Source organism: Cannabis sativa, chromosome 2 (genome assembly GCF_029168945.1).
Source record: "Cannabis sativa cultivar Pink pepper isolate KNU-18-1 chromosome 2, ASM2916894v1, whole genome shotgun sequence".
Taxonomy (NCBI): Eukaryota; Viridiplantae; Streptophyta; class Magnoliopsida; order Rosales; family Cannabaceae; genus Cannabis; species Cannabis sativa.
In genome coordinates this window covers 90,020,826-90,037,065 of record NC_083602.1, presented here as the reverse complement: position 1 = coordinate 90,037,065, position 16,240 = coordinate 90,020,826, and the positions used below count along the sequence as shown (strand labels likewise).

Here is a 16,240-nt window from a genome sequence, read left to right as displayed (position 1 = left end):
CTTGTGGTGCTAAATACTATTGATGTTTTGTGGTACTAAACACTACTCGTGCCTTATAGCAACCCAATTTCCTTCTGTCTTACGTAAACAATTCCCACTTAACACAATTGTAAAGCCAAAAATCACAACTTATATATAAAGATATTTTATAATTATTAATTAGTTATGTTTTTTGATGTAACAAATTTGAATACGAAGTATTAATTAATGGGATATTTTTTATAAATACTATAAAAAGTTAAAAAAAATTAGAAAAAATACGGTTATATATAATTTTGATTTTTTTTAACAGTTTATACGTTTTTATTTACAAAAAATATGGACTATTGATGTCTTTATGTTATTTTTTTTATTGTAATGTTGTTTTTGCTGTTTTTTTCTATATTATGTGATTCTCAATAGAAGATTAGAATGTAGAAATCTTATCTATATAATATTTTTCAGAAAGTAATTAAATATTCAATATTATTATGGGTAAATACTATTTTGGATCTTCTGTTTTACAAAAGTTATTAATTGGACCCTGTATTTTGTTAAATGACAAAATGGACCCTGTGTTTTCTAAAATAATACAAATAGGACCTTGAATTGATTTTTTGTCAAAATAAAGTTTAATTATAATCCGATCTTAAAGTGTTATGACAAAACTGTTTACATTTTTTGCATCTGTTCGTATTAAGTATTGTCTTCAAGTTGGTTGTATTAAAAAAAAAGTTGTTAAAAATTAAGCTCAGGATCCTATTTTTACTATTTTAGAAAATACAAGGTCTATTTTGTCATTTAACAAAACACAGAGTCCAATCTGTAACTTTTGCAAAACACAGGGTCCAAAATGGTATTTACCCTATTATTATTATTGATGATTTTAGCTAAATTTATTACTTCATAGTTACACAATGATATGATTTGGATTGTTGAGTTACCAATATCTATCCTTGTATAAAAAATTGAATAAATTTAGGATGCTAAAATTATAATTAATTAATGAATACAGAAAAAGTTAGATGTTTTTAGGATTTTGTAGCCAAAAGTTGGAACATAATTTATGGAATATAATTAATGTAAGTACGTAGTAGTATAGTACATATATATAAACATTCTCATTCTCATCATGTATTGTCCTATAAATATACCCACCAACCCCAACTACCAAAACTAATTCATTCTCTCATTCGAATATCACACATTCATTTTCATTTCATATATAATCATTCGACTGCATAAATATATATATCTTTATATATTAAAAGTGCCTATGTAACGGCAATTATTGGTTTAACAGAATATGCTTTACAAATAAAAGAATATTCTGTTAAATTTAACCCCAAAAATAATTAAATTTAACCCTAAAAATAATCGTCCACGTTTAAAACCCTTCACTGGCGGCCAACTCCAAAACCCTCCTTATAAAGAGAAGAGATTAGAGATCCACACACACAGTACTCATTATTACCATTCACTTTCACTGGCGGCCAACTCCAAAACCCTCCTTTTCTTTTGAATTCTGATATTATTCTTGACTTGGGTTTTCCTTTGATGCCATATTTGACTCCTTCGTATTCTAATGGCTACTTCTACTCCCGATAATGAAGTTCCCAACGCTTCTCCCATCCCCAAAGAAGTAGAGAAGCCTCCGATTGAGCCCATAAGGTTGCCCACTGTTGAGGAAATTCGCGGCCAAGACATTTGGAACAACTGTGCTGTTCGTAGTGTCTTTAGTGGAGTCATGGGTATGCCCCAAAATAAACCCTTTTTCTTCTTCTAATCTGTTTTTGTTTATTTGCTCCTTTGTTTCAGTTTTATACTTCTTTATGCTTTCATTACCTGGAAAAGTTTGGCTTGTTTGATCTCACTGTAGCCGAATCTGTATTCGGTGTTATATTGGTGTCTTAAACTATGTACAATTATTAAAAGATGTAAAAAAATTAATACCATTGTTAAACACCAGGAGTATGTTCCCTTTTCAAGTTTTGTTATGGTTTGTGGAATTAGATTTATCAACAATGCTTGCAAAACCTTGTTTTGTAACTTTAGCTTTTACAAACTCGTGACAATCAAGAATTTGATTCATGTTGGAACCTCAATTTGTTTATTTTTTTCTGCTAACATGTCAATTTTTGTGTATTATTTGATTCTGTTAATTGAAGAACATTGTACTCAGTAAGTTAGATTTACTTAATTATGTTGGATGGTGTAAATTTTGTAGGTGGCGCTCTTGGGTTGGCCATGGGTTTGTTTATAGGTTCTCTAGATAATCCTATAACTCGAGATGAGATGAGTGGTAAGCAGCAATTTGTTTATCAGGCAAAGCAGATGGGGCGCAGGAGCTGGAGTTCTGCAAAGGCATTTGCTGTTATGGGATTTGTTTTCTCTGCGTCTAGATAAGCAAACTTTACAATATAAACTTAGCAAGAGAAAAGTAATTCATTACACAAAAAAAAAAAAGATAATCACAATTCACAAATTGCATATACTGTGTAACCCATTTATTCTTTTTATTTTTCTCTTTCACAACAACAAAATAATATATACACAAAACCCAACCAAATTATCTAAATGAAAATGTATGATATTTAATTAAAACTACAAATCTCTTCTGCAAATCCAAGTTTAGAGCCTTTAGTATCATAAATAACCCTTTGATTCTTCTGTTGATAATTTCCAATAATACCAATTTCTTCTTCATAAGCCAAACTTGCCAAAGCCAAACAAATCTGAGAAGCATCAGTTTTAACCATATACAAAACACCAGTCACATCAATACTCAACTCAGCAGCATTTCCATCAAACTGCATTTTCAATGTTGGAAGGTTGATTTGATCATACCCACTCAGATTGAAACACGTGTCCAATATTGAAAATCCAGGTGCTGAAGGAAACCCAGAAAATTGTTTCACAAACTCTTCTTTCACAATCTTGTAAACTGATGGAGCTAGCCTTGTTATGACTGTACCAGAATCAATCAAAATCCCACCTTTACCAAAAGAATTATTAGAAGAAGAATTTGAAAGTGATAATGCCACTCCACCAACACTAATTCCAGTCATGTTGAGAAAATAGAAAGTGGGCAGTTGTGGATTTTGTACCATTTTGGTAAATAAAATTGGTGTTGAATTTTTGTAAGTAGATGAGTCAAATCCCATAACTAATGAGCCTGAAGCATTAGGCTCTGTACTTGAAGGTAAACAATAAGAGAAAACTCCTTTAAACAATGAATCAGTTTGAGAAATTAATGAGAGATCACTTCTTCCTAACCCCATTAGTCCTGAGGCTCCACCAAACAAGCCCTTGTTGTTTCTACCACACCCGAAAACAAAGCCATTTACAGGAGTTGTTCCGAGTTTGAGATGTTCACTACCAATTTCACCACTTGTGTATGATCCATCGCCATAGCTAACCAAGGTATCTTGGTTGTGCAATTTACAGTAAAAACTTACACATTGTGTATTTTTTTTTCCTTCAATACTTTGGTTTTCATCTCGCGAGTTAGTAATTGCTTGATATGCTTTACCGATACTATTTACGTAGCAAGTAATTAGGAGTTGTGTACTTTGAAGTTCTTTGGCATTGTTCCTTATCTTATTTTGGGAGAAAATTGGTGCCGAGCTTTCGATAGAGGAGCTTGGTAAAAGAGATGTGGAATTTTTTTTATTTGCAAATCAACAATGTGGTGAAGTTAGCTGTTTAGAGGGGCTTTGGAAAATTGCTATCGATCCTAGACCAGTATATTTGTTTTTGTAGAGTTCTGTGTTGTGATTTTGTTATTTTGTTGAATTTCTTGTAGTATTGTTGCCCTATTGATCCTTATCGTGTTTTTATTATTGGTTACTCTGTTCAGATTGAGGTTTATTGAAGTTTAGGAGGCTCCACCTCTTCTTCATCGAGTTATGGCCCGTTTTGGAAGTGTAAGAGCTCCAACACACATACATATATGTTTTTGTATAAATATATTTTTGAGTTCAAGGCTGTCTTTGGTTTTCCAGGAAAATATGTATTTTCTTAGCAACCAAACAGAGTTAATATAGCTGTAATGGACTATGATTAGGGCTTTATAATGCGTTCATGCTCTGAAAACAGTTTGATGATGAATTGTTTCTTGTTTTTCTTAATATTTTCCTTGAAATGTTAATGTAGATATTTGATTAAGTACACTAATTATGTTTTAACTAACAAGACATTAACAATAGTTGGTAATTCCGTAATTTTAATTTTATACATACATATGCTTTTCATTTTTATTGATGAAGCTATATTTTGTATATTACTACACAATATTTTACACTTTTGAATAAGCTGGTTGGAAATTGGCTATGTACTATTAGTCATGTCTAAAGGATTAATTAATATATTTCACCCGTAGATTCATATGAGTTGAATCAAAGATTGATAGATATTGCCAATTACTGCATTTAGTTTGGGTTTTACTTGTAATTTTTTTCCTTATACTAAGTACAGTTTTTGTTCTTGGCAGAAAATAGAAGGGAAAAGTCATTGGCACTTCTTACCCAGAATTTTGTAAAGAGATTTGCTGGGTTTTAAATTGTCATTGTCCAATTATAATATACGTGGTTTGATAGTAGATATAAATTTTTCAGGAAACAACTTTATGTAACAAGATATAGATTTTTCTGTTTTTCTGTTTTTGTTTAAATATGAATTTGAATTAAATATATATCTTTTGTATTAAATAAATATAATATCACCTGATATTTTAATATAATATCACCTGATATTTATTTCTACTCCTGTTAGTAATATATATAGCTCAGTAAACTATACTCTATGGTTACGTGCCGAGCATATATGTATGTCTACCCAATTATACTCTATGGTTTAATCCTATACTCTAGCATATATGTATGTCTACTATATATATAGCTCAGTAAGTCATCGACTATAGTGTCTCTTCCAACTTAAAGATTTTGAGCAAAAGGCTGTTCTTACTGCATAGGTACCCTTTCTTCTCTTCCCATCTCTTAATTTTTAGTTTTTCAATTTTCCACAGATCTTCTATTAATTAACTCATTCATATTCACATATATCTAATAATTAATCTCTTAATTAATTAAGCCATTAACTATACATATCATACGTAATCTTGAATTAATCTTCTTTTTAATAATTTTCTCAAGAAAGGTCATTACGCATTCTTATTTCATATTCACATATATCTAATAATTAATCTCTTAATTAATTAGGCCATTAACTATATATATCCTTGTGTGTCTAAACAATAACTTAATAATATTATACTCGACAAGTATATATTTTTAGAATGGAGAATTCAGTTGTACGTAGATGCAAACCGAACATAAGTTGTTTGTCCAAAAAACTTAGATGCAAACCGAACAATGACTTCAAAGTACAATCAGTTCACCATTCAAGTAGTTGAACCAATGGAAGATTAGGAAGAAGTTACCTTTTTTTTTTTTTTTTACAGTAATTTTATTTTATTTAGTGTTGAGACTTTTCTTGCTGCTGAGCTTGTTTTTCTTTCTCTTGACTTGTTATTTATGGATTTACATGGAGTAGTGTATGCAAGTATTTCATATACCCAATTTTCTAAAAGTAAATAATAAGTATTATTTTATTATGATTTATATATACCTAATTATATTTTACCAACCAATTATAATAGCACAAATATTAATTTGATAAAACAAATTATTCGTATGATCATACCTTTACATACAATCTAAATAAGAAGAAATAAAAAAAAATAACTAAACTTTATCTAAAACTAATCTTTACGTGCCTCGGCACGTAACTCCTACCTAGTATATATATATATATAAATATATTTATACCACCACGCATGCAATTATATATATAATTTTCATGCATTAATAAATGCCTAAAATATATATTAATGGAGTAGAACTATTTAATTCATTCTGTGTGGTTTGGTTTGGTCGACCTTACTATATTCATATAATAATTAATAATATTCATAAATATATATTTATATTTATATATTTTATTTCATCATTGCTTTTCCAGCTTTTTCTTCGCATGATGTTACCTCACACTTCACGTACGTACGTAATAAAAAACAATATATTTTTCTTTATATATGTCTTAGTATGTATTTATGTATATTTTTTTAAAGTAGATTTTATATTTGTTTTGGTATTTGGTGGTTTCTTAGTTTATTTATTATTATTTTTTTATGTTATAGTTATTTAAGTTTACATGTAAATTTTTAAAAAAATTTAAATATTTACAATAACTATAAGTATAAGGTATGTAATTATGAAAAAAAAAAATTATTAAACTAAAAAACTTTTCTACATGCTAAACTAGACATAAGTATTTATTAGAGAGTGTACTATAGATTAACTATAAATATCATATATCTTAATATTTTATATTATTTGCTAGTAACACTATAAAAAAAATTACTTTCAGAATTTAAAACATAATAAATTAGTACTAATTTAATTTTAGCACAGTAAATAAATATTAATATTGTAACTAACAATATATATGTAAAATTTTTGTTAATATAATATGTATGAAACCTCTAAAATTGTGAAACGTAAGAGTGAAAAAGATGGATAATTAGTGGGTTAATATGTAGCCTAATGATTAAAAGTTTCACAAGGTAATAGGTAGGTAGGTAGGTTAATTTGATAAACAAAAGTAATTAAGCATAATATACATAATAATTATGATAATGTGTGTATATATATATGCATTAATGTTCCTCACCAACACGACAAAAAGTTTTTTAGTTGACTCATCAGGAGCCAAAGCTATTATATTTCGCACTAAAAACATCATTATTACCTTATTTAAATCAGCTATTGTAACAAACAATGCTTCAAATTATTTTACCATTCCCTATACATATACATATATATGCATTATATATAAATGTAGGAATGAAAAATTGCTTGTTAAAGTAGTATAGATATAAGTATAGGGGATTTTCTCCATAAATTTTCAAAAAATTCATAATTATAGGGTGATGAATTTAGGGTTTAAACATTTTGGAGGTATGTCTGTATTGTTGATATTTATATGAGAGTGCGATAAATTATTTGAAAATTTTGACTTTGATATTGTAAATTATTTAAAATAAAATTAGAAAATCTTATATAGTTGCAATTTATCCAATAACTAAAAATGTTAAAAAGTACTAATTATAAATAGTGATTAAAATCCAATCACTAGTAATGGTAACCAAACCAAGTACGTAGTGAAATATATATATTATTATTGCAAATATTAACCTAAATCCTTTTTAATTAATGCATAAAATAAAACTAATCAAATATGCAAGACACCACACACTTTCCATTGTAACAAATATGGAAAAGTCCACTTTCTCTATTTTGAAATTTATTATATACATTGTTAATTAGCAGTAAAAAAAATTTATGTTTTAATTTTTATACACTTAACCTTTTAATTATTTTTTGGCAATATTACCTTAACTTTAATTTTCTTTACACACTTGATGTGTAAGTTAAATTCCACTGTATTAAAGGCCAACTGAGATCGTCATTGTTTACATCTTTGTACACGTGATAGTAAAATTTCGAAACCATTATTTACCGAGTTTTTCAAAAATCAATTTAAAAAAAGATTAAGTAGAAAAAAATAAGATTAAACTCGACAAGAAGAGATTTTTTACGTGTTGGAGTGTTAATAAACTTTACTCTACGAATTAATATTATTAGTTCTCAAGCTATGGAGTATATTTTCATACAAGTCTTTCTTGCTAATTTTCTAACCCTTTGCATAGGAAAATGTCATATTTATAGGCTCCTTCACTAATGGAACAGGCTGACCTGGACCTATTAGTGTGTGTAAATTGAAAAAAGTCCACTAATGGAATAAATTACATCAAAATATTGACTTTTCACCGATTTGAAGAGGCCTACAATTGGGGACAACCGTCGTCTATACACATATGTACGAATGATGGTGACAGCTGGGTGTGAGCCGTTGGTCTCTTGTGAGAATGTTAGAGTAGTGGGCATTTGCTTAGAAAAGGTGATCTTCTTTTTGTTGTGCGCTTTTCCAAGACGTGACATAGGGGACATGATGCCTGATTTCTCTAGATTTTTGTTGGGGACGTACCACGTAATAATTCCTGAATATTTGTTCGTTCCCAGATTCCTTTTCGAATATCCTTTCCGAGTGACCCCTGAGGGTATCCGTCTTCGTCTCTTCGTATACTTGTTAATAGAACAAGTGTCAACCTTGTCTGACTTAATCATTCTGAAGCACCAATTAAATCTGAATATTATGTTCGGATCTACCTATGGACTGAGTGATCAATGCATCATGTCTTAGTGAATGTACTTGTTAAGATGAATGGGTTGATCGGAATGTACACGTGTCACTTATATTTGGAAATGCGGATAACACCAATCAAAACATGCCACGTATATGTGTACACAATAGCAATTCAGTTGATATTTAAAAGTAAGATTTGACTGACACATTAAATTTGTAAAGAATAGTAAAGTTAATAGATATTTTGCCAAAAAAAAATCAAAAGGTTGAATGTATAAAACTGAAAATACAAAAGGTTTTTCCACAAATTACTCTATATATGTATGTATAGCACACACAAATATAAATATATATAAAATATTGATAATTAAAAAATTTTAATAAATAAAATAAATATATTTTTATATATGTGGTATTGGTGTGAATAAGGCTTGATGGAATAATTCAAAGGACAAGAAGAACATAACAAAACAAAGATATATTTGTGGACATTGTACCCTAACCTTCATCTCACATTATACTTTCATTAATTTATATATGAAGAATGCGAAGCATTTTCTTTAATAATAGTAATCATAGTTAATTCCTCATAACATTTAATTTAGTAATTATCTTATTCATCTTCAATCTAATCAAATATTAGTACTCACAAATTTTTCAATCACAATTTTCATGATTTGACTACTAATATTACTCACACACGGCTCATTCTTGCTAAACTCGTTCTTGGTGGATGAAGATTATGTAATTATTATTATTATTATTTTAAAAAAATTGTGGATGAAGATTATGATTTGGCAAGGAATTCAATATATAATTTTGGGGTTTTTCAAGGTACACCTCACTTTTTATTAAAAACAAAAAGTTAAAATAAAAACAATACATAAAATTAATTGGCGGCAAAATATTTTTAAGTTTAACATTTTTTACAAATTTAAATAATTATTTAAATATCACCGTTAAATACCAATAAGATAACCACTGTGTATAGTGTATATGTGAAAGTAAAATTTTGAAATCAATACCGTAATAATTCAGTTGATATTTAACGGTATTATCTAACTGACACTTCAAATTTACAAAAAAAAAATAAATAAATAAACATAAAAGAATTTTGCCACAAAAAGATGTAAGAGTATTAAGTGTAAAAATTTAAAACATAAAAGAATTTTACCACAAACAACTCTTAAAATTATTCCAAATTAAAAAAGTACACAAATACTAAATAAATATAACTATTACATTTCATATTAAAAATGCAAATTGGTGTGTAACAATCACACTAAAATTAATAAATACCTACAAAGTTGGAAATTGACAGTAACAATCTCCAATCATGTGTTTTGAGTTGATTATAAAATTGTTGTATTTGAAACAAAGCATAAATTATAGTCTTATAATTATCATTCTAAATTAAACATTATTTCAATATATAAATTATGACCAATTTGAATTCAAACTATTATAACCAAAAGTCAAGGTCTAACTTTTTCATTTGAATATATTCAAATTTGCAAAATTATAAGAAATTAAATCTTAGCCAAAGTTTTTATGAACTCAATATTCTTACAAATCTAACTGAAAATAGAAAGCACAAACCAATAATTTACATGCAGAAACAAAAATTTTGGTAAATAAAAGTAAAAATTAAATTAAATTAATATTAATGCAAACCTGGGATTAGGTTCAGATATTACAAAACTTGATTCTCTTTTTTTTTTTGTTTTTTCTTCCTTTTCCTTCTTTTTTTTTTCTTCAAATTTATCATTTTTGTATATTCAAAGTTGGAAAAAGATGTGTTTGGAAAATATAACAAAGTGTTTTCACACAAAAGACCAGTTTACAAAAGAGAAAGCAAGACAATGAACACTGTTGATATCTTCCGAAGCATGTACTTTCCACGCAACAGCTTGGTCGAACGAAACATGGCGTCCCATCGTCGACATGCAGAGTCCCGAAGGCAAGCACCCGAACCCCTTTTAACAAATTAAACAAAAAATGCCATTGTTGTTAAGAAAAAAGAATGTTCATTGGCATATTTCGAATGAATAAACAAAATTTCGAGTGGGAAATTTCACCTCTTGCATCAATTTGGCAAAGTCGGTGAACAATGCCTTGCGACCAGACTCGTCGAAGATTTTATCCAATGTTATGTCTTGTAAAGCCACTAATGTCGTCTCCAACATGTCGAGCCCCGCTTGGTTCGCAAAGATGAATACCGGAAGTGACTGTGATCGACAAAAGGTAGATAGGTTATTTTTCGATATCAGTGTGTTCTACCAAGTCATGAAATTGTATAAGGCATACCTTTAAAGAACAGCACAAAATGGCATCTTGGTGATGCCATAGATTCTTTAATAGTGAGTCACCACCACCTAAATTGTCTGATCTCACCAATTCTGATCCCATATAGTAACTGAATATGCAAAAAATTGATATGTTAATAAGCTAAAATGTCCCACATCGATCGTGTGAGTGCTATTTGCGTAGTTTATATTACACTTAGCAGCTACCAAGTCTTAACCCCATCACAGAGTTTTGGTAATTGGTAAATTTGCTCGGGTTCTTTTCGGTATGACAAACATTAAAAAAGAAGCGAAGAAGTGTTACCTATAGCTTTGGCAGATCCAGTTGGCTAATGTAAGAGCTTCTGGCGAGCTTTGTGAAAGCTTGGGACCAATTCCGGGACTTGATCCCGATGGAGATATAGCCATTGCAACTCTTTGAACCGAGGAAATGACACTACGGACATACTGGCGTGCCATTGTAGCAACGTTATCCTGCAGACTACTCTCGAAAGGAAATTGGAAGGCAATAGTCAATAACGACCTTGCATTTTGACCCGATGAGGGATCTCCACCCGTGAGACTTGTTGCTGGTCCCACTTCCAGACTGGATGTAAGATCCAATGTCCGATGTGCAGGCAATGCATCCTTCGAATCAGACTGAAAAATGAACAAAAGCACTAATTAACGAAACATAAAAATGGAGCAAGTGGAAAAGTTGTCCCAAAACCAGAACGATTTGACTCTTACTGGTTTTGATTCCAATGGGATGATGCGGAAACCAGAAGGTAGTAGGGGCGCATCATCTGGGAACATCTCGTCAATTGGAGCAAAAACTAGTTCTGAACAGGCACCGACGGCATTGTCATCAACTCCACTGCAAATCTGTCGAAACAAACAAAACAATGATCTTAACATTTTAAACCATAAACTATCTGATATCATGCCCTTCACCGTAAACATACCTGCAACAGATGAATGTCCCTCGACAGGAAAGCATCTTCTTGAGCCAACGAATGTCCTTCTAACCGAACAACTTCAAGCAACTGAAACATAAAAAGGCACCGTAAGCAAAAAAAAGATGTAAAGAAATTTTCCTAGTGAAAGGGTGCGTTTTCTTTTCTAAACCATACCTCTTCATGTACAATTGTGTGGCCGAGGGGCATTATGATTTGACTCCCGGTAAATCTTGTGGGCCTCATACCCGGATAAGCATAAGAGCCAGCTTTCAATGCAGATGCAGTATAGCCATCAACATTAAAGTCGGCCCACTCTGAGCGATGCTCCCTTAGAAACCGAACCAGGACAGCAGGAGGGACGTTCTGGTAGACGACAGGAAATATACACAACATTAGAATCAATGTGACAACATATGAAAACACGACCAACATTGCGAAGTTATAAAATTACTTGGAGTAGCATAGAAGCCTTTGCACAAAGAACCCCTCCAAGGAATGCAAGGGAGTTAGCAGGATTGGCTATGGTACTTAAATTCTTCCCTGAGTTAATTGCAATAGTAACATCTTCGGAACTATCAACAGTCACAATGGACCAGCCGTCATCATTGAATCCATTGACAGCATCATTGAAACCTCTGAAAGATAACCGATCCACAAGTTAACAACAAATCTTCCACATAAAAGACAACAACGGAGCTAAATGAAGAAAAAACATTCGATACCTTATTAATCTTTGACTAAAAGTCCGTAGAACAGCAGGCTGCCTGCCCAAACTATATACCACCTCACCACTCGTCTCTTGTGCTATTTGCCTGATGTAGCGCAGCGCCTGTACAAAATAATTTTAGTGAATACCGACATCAATCCATTCTACGTGTTCTATCTTTAGATTACACATGGAAGCAAGAACATTCTCTTCCAAAAATAGAATTCAATGCTCAAAAACTCGAGTGGTGAGTCCCATTTTGAAATGAGGATTATCATGATAACCTCGGGACATAGGACACAGGACTGTGCCTATAATACGCTATTAGGCTTAGGACACCATCCCCACTAACATGTTTCTACCAAATGACTAATGGTTTCAATAGAAAGACGAGAGAAATTGTACGAAACCAGCAAGAATCACATGAACACTTGTTTAAAGTTTAAACGCAACGCTTCATTACAGAAAAATTGTACTCACTGCAATAGTAACTTTCTGTGCTACTACTTTAGATGATTCATACAGAGGGCGCAAAACTTCGGGCACACTCCATGCCTGCAAAGCGAGAACATATTATATAAATGTTATACAAGAAACTAAAAATGGATTTTAAACGGGCTCGTCTAAGCCTTCAAAATTCAGAAAATCAACTAAGAGTTTTTACAATAAGCCTAGAAGTAATGACCTCAAGTTTTAGATGATCAACTATATGGATTATAGACCCTCCACCCTCACATGGCCGAATCAAATATCCACTAGGAAGCATTTCGCCTCTTACAAACTGAGCAGCCGAAGCTGAATCAGGACCAGCACCAGAACCAGACAGAGATCTCTCACAAACCTATAAGAAAGCAATGTAACATTAGTCTCCTTCATAACCGATACAACTACTTATGTAATGATACATAGGAGAACAAGGACAAGGACAAAGACACTCACCACAAGACTGCCGTTTTCTAGATTAGTAGTGTATCTTAAAGTCCAGAAATCTCGTGCAGGAGCCAATGTTGTTGGAGCATAAGTCTGCATTGATGTAAATACATATCATAACATTAAGTATTCAGATAATAAATAGTAAGATATCTCAGTAGTTGTTTGTTTACCTGTGTGTAAACAAGTTCAATTGTTCCTCCATTTCCAGCAGGAAACATGGTAAAAACTTCAAGGCTCCGACAATCCCGAAACCACGATGTACGATCTTTAAGGATCTCTGCAATCTGTTAAGAATTCAACAAAACATAAGAAACTAAAAAAGGGTACTAAGACAAAACATTTAGCTCGGTCAAATCATTTACCTTTGTAGGCTCTAAACTTACTAAACCGCAGGCTCTTGCTGCCACTCCACTACAACCTTGTGAAATAGCAAAGATCCCAACCGAATCCGGACCAGGCTAAAACAACAAACGAAACTGTAAATAACATATTTATATAGCAAAATCAAATTATGTTCTTAGATTGATATAAGACAAGAAACAAACCTTCATCCCAGGCATCTGGACCCAATCGACAGCAGTTCCTGTAGCCTTTGAAAGGAACTCTGCCAAGGTCTCCTCTGCAATAGAGAGGAGTCTGCCAATAACACAACACATGAAAATGAAATCAAAAACCACACAATACATGAAAATTAAATCACTGATTTTGAGAGCTATATATATTATATACCCAGCAGGGTTATTAGCATCTCTAAGGGAATGTTGAGGAGTGGTAACCACAGAGTCACAACTTGCATCTGTAGTTGCCGCTGATGCCTGCACCAAAGTCAAATTTTTTATGCTTATTATATTATATATACACATATATTATGTATATGACAGTATCCAAATATAGTCACACCTAAGAGATTTTGGAACCAGGTAAGTATAAAAGTACAAACAAACAAAACCCAAAAAACATTATCATTCTCATACCAAATTTGATTCCAATTCCTTTAATAATAAAAATATCATTTTTTTCCCACCCACCAAAGAACATACCTTAAAAATTTCAAGTTTTTTATATTTAAATAAGTATAAAGAGAGAGAAAATATACACTAACGGTATGCAATTGTTGCCGCATATATCCATTTTCACAAACCAGCTGAGACACCTGTTTTTGCAAGCGATCATTCTCCTCCATCAATAACTTATTCATAGCTGATAATTTTCTATTAACAGTCTGAAGCCTTGAAGCTTCTTTCCTTTGTTTTTCTCTACACCTGTTTGTTTAAAACCCAAATCCAAATACAATTAAAGTTACCATTTTTAATGATCTAAACACAAAAATGATCAAAACCCAGTTGTGTAATAAAAAATCATCAAATCAAACCTTCGATTTTGGAACCAAACTTTGATCTGTTTAGGCTCGATGTTAGAGAGAATAGGACACTCCCGGATCAACTGTTGTCTACGCATAGAACTTGGTTTTGGACACTCAGCATAAACTCTTTCAAGAGCTTCAACTTGTTCGGTGGTGTAACGGACATACTTACCGTTATCAAGATGTTTGTTAATACTACTTCCACTACTACTCTCCCTGTGTTGGACCACAGCCATAGCCATTACTAATCTTCAAAAACCCACCAAGAAAAAAATAGTCTTTTACAGAGAAAATTAGATGGGGTGGCTTTGTTTTGGTTTTTTTTTTTTCTTTGTGAAAGATTCTTTGTCCTAGTAAAGTCCGTCCTTAAGAAAGAGAAAGAAAATAGAGAAAGAGAGAGAGAGAGAGAGAGACGTAAACGGACGAGTAAAGCTTTAAGACCAGAGAGAGAAGATTCTTGGTCTCGTCGAAACACTAGTAGCTTGTAGTTTAAGGTAACAAAATCCAAAAAATGGGGCTAGAAAACAAAGTCTGTATTTTTATTTTTATTTTAATGAAACCTTTGTTTATTGGTTGATGATGAAGCTATGAAAGAACACAGTAGCTTCAAATTTAGGTACCCAGAAACCAAAAATGGTGAAACTCCATAACCCAAAAAAAAAATCCCAACTTTAGTTTCTTCAGCTAATTTCTTCTTCCTTTTTCCTTAAAAACTATGAAAAAGAACACATTTTCAACCAAAAAACAAAAACCCCACTAAACTAACCAAGACCAAAAAACTTAAAACTCAAGCTTTTTTGAAAAAAAAAAAAACAGAGCAGAAGAAGAAATCAAAGGCTCCCCTGAGGAGTAAAAAAGCCACAATGTGTTAAAGCATTAGAAAAGAGCTGGTGAGAATCAAGCAACCCAGAAAAAAATAAGGAAACCCTAATCATAATCATGTTAAAGAAGAGTGAGCAGCCATAGTATTGGGAAGAAGAAGAAGGCTTTGATTTTTGAGTTTTTGTAAGAAAGAGAGAGAAAATGAAGGAAAGAGAGGGAAAAGACAGTGATCTCTGTGGTGAAAACAGTGAGAGAAGAATAAAAGAGAAAGAGAGAGTTAGAGAGAGAAAGCACGCATATCGACAAGAGAGAGAGAAAGAGAATTATTAAATAAATAAATAAATAAAATAGTAAAATAAATAATAAATAAAATTATTTTTTAAATTAAATAATTTTCGGCGCATTTACGATATTGTCCCTAATGTTGTTGAGTGAAATGACATATTAGACCCCTCAATAGTCATAGTCATAGTCTTAGACTGTTGTTTCTGTCAATCTGTCTCATTCAAAACGCTTCTCTTCTCTCAGTTAAAAAATTAAAAAATTAAAACAAAAAAACCAAGAATAATTATCTTTTTTGTTTATTTTGTTTAAAAATACTGTTTGTATTGATGATGTGGTATTATAACAAAGGATAGAGTAGTAATTTTATCTCTTTTTAGAGGGAAAATTGACTATGAGGTGGCATAATAACTGACAATGAAAGATGATTAAAAATGATTTTATAACCTTTTAAAAAAAATTTAATAAAAATAATTTTATTAAAATAATTCCAATCGTTTTTTAGCAGTTCAAATTAGAAAAATGTGTAAAATTAGGATTCTACAGTATTGAAGAGATGGATATCACTAGAAAGAACATGGGATTTTTGGAAAATTAAGGTAATGATATTCTACTTTTTGGGATGTTATTTTTCATTTTTTTT

At 31.2% G+C, this 16,240-nt stretch overlaps 3 protein-coding genes across 4 annotated transcripts; 1 reads left to right on the top strand and 2 right to left on the bottom strand.

Annotated features, from left to right (window-relative positions):
* Nucleotides 1–1,409: 1,409 nt before the first annotated feature.
* Nucleotides 1,410–4,359, top strand: LOC133029078 (mitochondrial import inner membrane translocase subunit TIM22-1-like). Its single transcript, XM_061110993.1, has 3 exons — nucleotides 1,410–1,730; nucleotides 2,207–2,419; nucleotides 3,839–4,359. Exons 1-2 carry the CDS (start codon nucleotides 1,565–1,567, stop codon nucleotides 2,383–2,385), a joined length of 345 nt encoding a protein of 114 aa, XP_060966976.1. The 5' UTR covers nucleotides 1,410–1,564; the 3' UTR covers nucleotides 2,386–2,419; nucleotides 3,839–4,359.
* LOC133034583 (aspartyl protease family protein At5g10770-like) lies at nucleotides 2,449–8,228 on the bottom strand. Its single transcript, XM_061109695.1, has 2 exons — nucleotides 7,925–8,228; nucleotides 2,449–3,406 (listed from the first exon to the last, which is right to left on the bottom strand). Exons 1-2 carry the CDS (start codon nucleotides 8,226–8,228, stop codon nucleotides 2,574–2,576), a joined length of 1,137 nt encoding a protein of 378 aa, XP_060965678.1. The 3' UTR covers nucleotides 2,449–2,573.
* A 1,644-nt stretch (nucleotides 8,229–9,872) lies between these two features.
* Nucleotides 9,873–15,632, bottom strand: LOC115719260 (homeobox-leucine zipper protein REVOLUTA). Of its 2 annotated transcripts, none has more exons than XM_030648225.2 (18): nucleotides 14,503–15,632; nucleotides 14,227–14,392; nucleotides 13,860–13,945; nucleotides 13,676–13,766; nucleotides 13,493–13,588; nucleotides 13,301–13,414; nucleotides 13,137–13,220; nucleotides 12,883–13,038; nucleotides 12,678–12,752; nucleotides 12,214–12,320; nucleotides 11,943–12,126; nucleotides 11,666–11,854; nucleotides 11,498–11,578; nucleotides 11,283–11,417; nucleotides 10,858–11,192; nucleotides 10,555–10,663; nucleotides 10,326–10,475; nucleotides 9,873–10,223 (listed from the first exon to the last, which is right to left on the bottom strand). In XM_030648225.2, exons 1-18 carry the CDS (start codon nucleotides 14,733–14,735, stop codon nucleotides 10,071–10,073), a joined length of 2,544 nt encoding a protein of 847 aa, XP_030504085.2. In that variant the 5' UTR covers nucleotides 14,736–15,632; the 3' UTR covers nucleotides 9,873–10,070. The 2 variants fall into 2 exon arrangements, with proteins under 2 accessions (XP_030504085.2, XP_030504086.2); XM_030648226.2 differs by having other exon boundaries at nucleotides 14,233–14,392.
* Nucleotides 15,633–16,240: the final 608 nt, after the last annotated feature.

Excerpts from the sequence above, each read along its gene's own strand:
- LOC133029078 (XM_061110993.1), top strand. The coding sequence starts at position 1,565 with ATGGCTACTTCTACTCCCGATAATGAAGTTCCCAACGCTTCTCCCATC. Across the intron at positions 1,731-2,206 it reads TGTCTTTAGTGGAGTCATGG|GTGGCGCTCTTGGGTTGGCC; the intron begins GTATGCCCCAAA and ends TAAATTTTGTAG.
- LOC133034583 (XM_061109695.1), bottom strand. The coding sequence starts at position 8,228 with ATGATTAAGTCAGACAAGGTTGACACTTGTTCTATTAACAAGTATACG. Across the intron at positions 3,407-7,924 it reads CCCAGCTGTCACCATCATTC|ATACCTTGGTTAGCTATGGC; the intron begins GTACATATGTGT and ends TGCACAACCAAG.
- LOC115719260 (XM_030648225.2), bottom strand. The coding sequence starts at position 14,735 with ATGGCTATGGCTGTGGTCCAACACAGGGAGAGTAGTAGTGGAAGTAGT. Across the intron at positions 12,753-12,882 it reads TTGATCATCTAAAACTTGAG|GCATGGAGTGTGCCCGAAGT; the intron begins GTCATTACTTCT and ends CTCGCTTTGCAG. Across the intron at positions 11,418-11,497 it reads GGGACATTCATCTGTTGCAG|ATTTGCAGTGGAGTTGATGA; the intron begins GTATGTTTACGG and ends TTGTTTCGACAG.